Below are 6036 nucleotides of genomic sequence, written 5' to 3'. Positions count from 1 at the left end.
TATGCCAAAAACCCATATCAAGATGCCATAAACAACAAATATATGTTTGTGTATATATATATATATGTATACGTATGTAAGAGAGAGAGAGAGAAAAAAAATGCCGGGCAACTTCTTAAAAAAACTTTAAATTTTAAATGTGACAATAAAAGCGGAAAATAAAAAAAAAAAAAACATAAAAGCAACAATTCATATTAAAAAATAGTCGATGTTACAATAAGAAATATACAAAAAAAAAGTCAAAATCTAAATTTAAAAAAAAAAAAAAAAAAAAAATTTGAAATTTAGGTAAACGCAAGAGTAAAAAAAAAGAGGAGGAATGACAAACAACAATTTCTTTTTTTTTTTTTGGTTAAAAGAAAATTTCATCGCTTGAAAATTCAAAGCTTGGCAAGGTTTTTATTAAAACAAGGGAAAAAACTCAATTGATAATTTCCATTTAAAAAACAATTTCTGGCATGGTGAAAATATTGTTACTATTTTTTTTTTTTACTAGTGAACGCAACATAATATTCCTTCGTTTTAACGGTAAAATAACACATAAATAAATAAAAAACGAATCAAGTCAATTTTTTTTTTTTTTTTTTAAATAATAATAATAATAAGAAGGGGGTCTTTTTAGCCAAGCTTAAATTTACTAGAATCCCTCCCCCTATAAGTAAAAATTTATAAACGCTTGCCTTTTTCTTTTTTTAAATTTAAAAAACAAAATATATAAATAGTAATAATAATAATAATAATAATAATAAGTATAAATTTAAACGACGAGAATATACACGAGCATAAAAACTTAATAATAAAATGATGATAATTAAAATGTTAAAACTTTTCTTTTCTTTGTTAAAAATTTAATTATTTTTTTTTTTATAAACTTTATACCAAGAGATTTATTTTTAATTTTTCTCAGGTATTATTTTAGGTTTTTTTTGTTGTTGTTAAACCGATTAAAATTCTATGTAAAAAATTTAAGAAAATTTAAGAAAATAAAGGAAAAGGCAAGCGTTAAATAGCATTTTTTTTCTTATTAAAAAATTACACAGAGGAAAATTTTATTTGATTTAAATGAATACATTATTTTTTAAAAAAAAAAAAAAAAAAAAACCAAAAGTATTTTTTTAAAAAATAATAATAATAAATTTTCTTTTAAATTTAATGATTATGTCGTTTCATACAAATTTAATACAAGTTTTTTTTTTTTTTTTTGTACATAATGTATTCATTTTTCTTTTACGATTATTTTTACGTGGAAAATTGAATTACCTTCTTTAAGAAAATAAAAAAAAAAAAAAAAGTAAATTAAATTAAAATTTCCTTTAAATTAAATAAAATGGCAAAAAAATTTAATTTATCTCATTTTACTTAATTTAAAGGAGAAAAAGAAAAGAAAAAAAAATTTGTTATAATTCGCATTATGTTGTACAAGAAGTAAAATTCAATTTCCTTGAGGAAAAACTAAAAAAAAAAAGGAAAAAAAATTTACCTTAGATCCTCTTTCGTTAAATATTATTTCGACATCGAGAATGGGACCAAATTGCTATAAAAAAGAAAAAATATAATAATAATATTAGTTTAATTCATTCATTCATTCATTCATTTTTTTTTCAATGAACATAATGAAAACTTTTTTTTTTTTTTAAATAAAAATTGAATTAAAAGTGAGTTTCAAAAAAAAATGCATTTTATAAATGATTTCATCATAAAAAATTTTCAAGAAATATTTTTGTATAATTATATGGAGAATTGCCTATAAATTAAAGGGATTAATTAACCTAAAAAAATCGTGAAACATAAGAATTTGAGTCATTTCTTTTAATATTTTCCAAGTAAAATTTTACTCGAAAATTCAAATTTTTTTTTTTTTTTATTTTTACTTAACTCACAGTAGTATGTGACAAATAAAAAATTAAAATTGTTAAAAAATTTCTTACCCCAAACATAGCTCTTAAATCTGGATCTCTAAATCGAAATGGAATATTTGAAACGTGGAGCCTTTTCGGTTGCCCCACACTTTTTTGAGGCTCAGGAATGGTTATAATTGGAGTTGTAACTGATGGTGTTGTCGTAGGTGACACAACTGCTGTATCACTTTCAGGTTCTGTTTGCTAAAATTTTAATTAATGGTTTTAAAACATTAGTAAAAGTTTTTTAAAACAATAAAAAAATAATATAAGTTGTAAATTAACATATTATATGTTTTTTTTTTTTTTAACGAATACAATAGAAGTAACTTTAAGCTTTTTTTAAACAATGGAAATATTACGAATCAGTGTCCAATTACTGTTTAATAATTTCATATGTTTATGAATAATAAAATAAATGCTTGGAATACTTAAAAATTAAAAAAAAATCTTTTTATAATAAATTTTATCACTTAAATGTTTACTTACTATGCTAACATTCTGTTGCTCTATTCCATTTGATGTCATTGTAGCTGAAGTGAATGATGAAATCCCAGTTGAAATAGATGACCCTACATTCGATCCCTCTTTTACTGCATCAGTCTTTAAAGGCATTGTATCTCCATTTTGAGTAAATTGAGAGGTGGTGTAAGGGTTTACCCCAGTTTGAACCATTTGCTGTAATTTACAAAAATTCATGAAAAAAACATATTGAATAATTTATTTTTTGTTTTTCATCACAAAAAGGCAACCTCCCAAACGCTGAAATCGTTTTGAACAAATATTTAAATCGAGTTTAAAATAACATTTTTTTACGAAACATTTTTTACATATTCTTTATTAATGAAATATGATATATTAAATGTTACATCATGCTTTAATTAATTTTAACAAAAAAAAATTTCCTATTATCACTTACAGGGTAGAACATCCCTTGAGGAAGAAAAAATGCACCTGTACCCCACAGCTTGGCAAATGTATGAAAGAATTTAAACTTGTGAAATTATGATCCAGCTGCATTAAACAGCTATTAAGTTTTAGACACAGAAAAAAAAAAAAAAAAAAGTAATAATGATACAAAACGAAAAAACCAATGTAAACAAAAATCATTAATCATTATACTGAATGATTATAACAAAAATTGCTTTCATTTTTTAAACAAATTAATATTAATCTTTTTGAAAATTTAATATTTTTATTTGTTAGTTTAAGTATAAGCAAACAAAAAACCTAAAATGTTATACATCTAACGATATTTTTTAATGTGAAGATTTCTCAAACGAATACAGATCTAAGGCAAAATTTTTGTTTTTAAAACGATAAAAGATTATTTTAACTAGATTATTTTAATATAATTAATTAAATGAAACTAAATATTGCCTGGGAAAATAAATTTATGAATAAAAATTAAAATTATTTATGAAAGTACACCCTAAATACACCCTAGTACATTGAATTTCATTAGATATTTTCCAGTAAAACCATAAACTAAACATAAAATTAAATTAATTTTGATTAAAAAAAACATTTGTATTAATATTAAATTATGTTTTATGTGTGTTAGTACTTATGAGTTTTTTTTATTTACTGAGATAAAAGAATAAAAACAAACGAATATAAAACAAACGCCAAATCCGTACTGTTACAATGTTAAAAAATTTCGAATTTTTTTTTTTTTTTTTTTTTTTTTTGATAATTAAAATTAATATTCAAACCTGCACAATTAATACATTAACGATGAGAAAAACGATTATATATATTTTCAAAAGTCAAATGCACAATATTTAAAAAAATAAAATTAAAATAAATATACATTAATAATGTTACCACCTAGAAATTAACGTTTAATAGGGTAATGCTTGGATAAATTGAATGTTTTCCTCATGCAGACATACTTCTTAAATCGTTTAACTCGAAAAAACCGAAACTTCACATAAATTTTAAAAAATTTAAATTTATAAATTAAAAACCTATCATAAAATTTATAATAAAATATTAATATTACATTTGAAAAAGCCCATTGAAAAATTTATATTGCTCAAAATTAATTTTGTGTATAAATAATAATTTCATTGTTTATTTATCCGTCAAGGGCGGAAAAAAAAAAAAAAAAAAAAAATTAATATTCATTTAAAATGAAAGCATTTTTTATTTTTTACGCACTCTTTTTAATGAAAAAAAAATATAAGTTAAATAAAAAAAAATTACTATTTATTCATGTACTGAAAAAACTTGTGAAATATTTTACCAAAAAAAAAACTAACAAAAAAAACTACTAAAACGAAAAAACATGGCTGCGACAAACGTTCACCAAACGATCCCAGAAATTAATGAGACTAGAATAGCTGCAAGCAAACAATGACGTTACAATGTTGGCCTTAGAGAGGACGATGGTATTCAGTTTTTACCGGAAACGGAATTACACGATTTGCCTAATATTTAAATTTCTTTCTTTTTTTTTTTAAATTATGTTGATTGATTTTTAAAATATATATATATAAATAAAACCATTTTTCAAATTTGAATATTCTACATTATACATTATCAACTTAAAAAATCTTTTTTTTTTTTTTTAAAAATTAGAGAACGCCATATATAATTTGTAGACATATAAAGAGAACTGACCTCCAAAATAAAAATGAATTTTTTTCATTTAAAAATATTTGACAAAACAAACTTACCTTTTATATTTTTACTGAAAAAATTGATTATGGTGAATACATTACAAATATTTAACAAATTTTTAAAGGAAAAACTAATTAAAATCGAAACCGAAAATGAAAGCCTGTTTTAAATGGCACCGAGTTCGTGTTTATAAAATATTTACCATACATTTTTATTATTATTATTTAAGTGTTAGAAAATTGATTATTTAAACAAAAAATAATAATAATTTTAAAATAAAATTTTTTTATTTGGTCAACATCCCTAAAACCTCGTAAACGTGATAATATTTTGTTTATGGAATTTTTCATTCATGTGTTAATTTCAATTTATTTAATGAATATACTTATGGTGAAGCAATCAAAATTAAATAAAAATGTAAAAAGATTATTAGTTTTTAAAAAAAAATAACGACTGATTATATAACTTTTTCGAAAGAAAGTATTTGAATAAAAAAAAATTTGACATAATTCGTATTCCTCAATTCGAATTTTTTTTTATAAGTGAACTTAATTATTTTTCATAATAAAATTCACGTACCCAAATCAATGAATTAATTTCTTTCCAATCGTTTTCAAGTTCTTTTAACAACAAATACTTGGTTTGGTAAGTGTCGTAAAATGGTGGATCATTATCAAATTGTGGTTTAAAAGAAAAAAAATTTTTTTTCATAGTAAGTGGAAGTCATTAAAGTTAATTAATAAAACGGTTACAATAATTTTTAAAAAATTTCCCCTCCCTGGCGGCATATTTACGAACTAAAAAAAAAAACGTAAAAAATATTTTACGACTTTTTTGACTGGGGGGATTCAAAAAAAAAAAAAAAAAAAGTTATAAATATCTCAAATAATTTTCAGCCAACTGCATAAATTTAAACAAAAAAAAAAAAGAAAACAATTTCTCGTAATTTGTTTTCGTTTGAAATACTCATATAAAATAATAATAATTAATTACGGTGGGGAAAAAAAACAAAATTAAAATTTCATAAAAATTTTCTTACTCTATGATTTTTCTAAAAAAAAAAACGTTAACTGAAAAAAAAAGTTTTTTCTTTCTTTTTTTGTTTTTAAATTTTAGAAAACATTTGAGAAAAAAAAATTTTTTTTTTAAAAAGAATTATTTGTACATAAAATAATTTCGTTTCATTCAAGTTAACCCACTTAAATTTAATAATTTATTACAAAAACTGTTTCAAGGTTATTAAAAAAAAAAAAAAAAAAACAAAAGAATTTCGCTTGTAGGCAAGGGTGTGAATAGGGTTACAAAACTTTCTGTTTTATTTATTTATTTTAAAAAATTATCAATCAAATTTTCAAATGTAATTTTTTTTTTAAAACAAAAAAAAAAAAAAAAAAAAAACAAGTTGAAATCGTTAGGCCAAATTATATTTTACACATGTAGGTCAAAAATAAAAATTTATACATCAAGGAAATACGTTATTAAGTAATTCAATTTTACGTTAGGTACAGGCTAA

The 6036-nt window shown here is 21.3% G+C and overlaps 1 protein-coding gene across 1 annotated transcript in view; it reads right to left on the bottom strand.

Moving 5' to 3' along the window:
* Phum_PHUM098700 (ataxin 2-binding protein, putative) overlaps positions 1-2573 on the bottom strand; it is a gene marked incomplete at both ends in the record, with an annotated part of 4328 nt that extends 1755 nt beyond the window's left edge. The window contains 3 exons of the mRNA XM_002423916.1: positions 1481-1534; positions 1929-2095; positions 2384-2573. Coding sequence (XP_002423961.1) covers positions 1481-1534; positions 1929-2095; positions 2384-2573 — 411 coding nt within the window. The remainder of the gene's footprint in view (positions 1-1480; positions 1535-1928; positions 2096-2383) is intronic.
* Positions 2574-6036: the final 3463 nt, after the last annotated feature.

The sequence above is a fragment of the Pediculus humanus genome, genomic scaffold (assembly GCF_000006295.1).
Source record: "Pediculus humanus corporis 1103172107449 genomic scaffold, whole genome shotgun sequence".
Lineage (NCBI taxonomy): Eukaryota > Metazoa > Arthropoda > Insecta > Psocodea > Pediculidae > Pediculus > Pediculus humanus.
The sequence above is the reverse complement of the archived record's forward strand: the minus strand, read 5'-3'. Positions and strand labels throughout refer to the sequence as shown.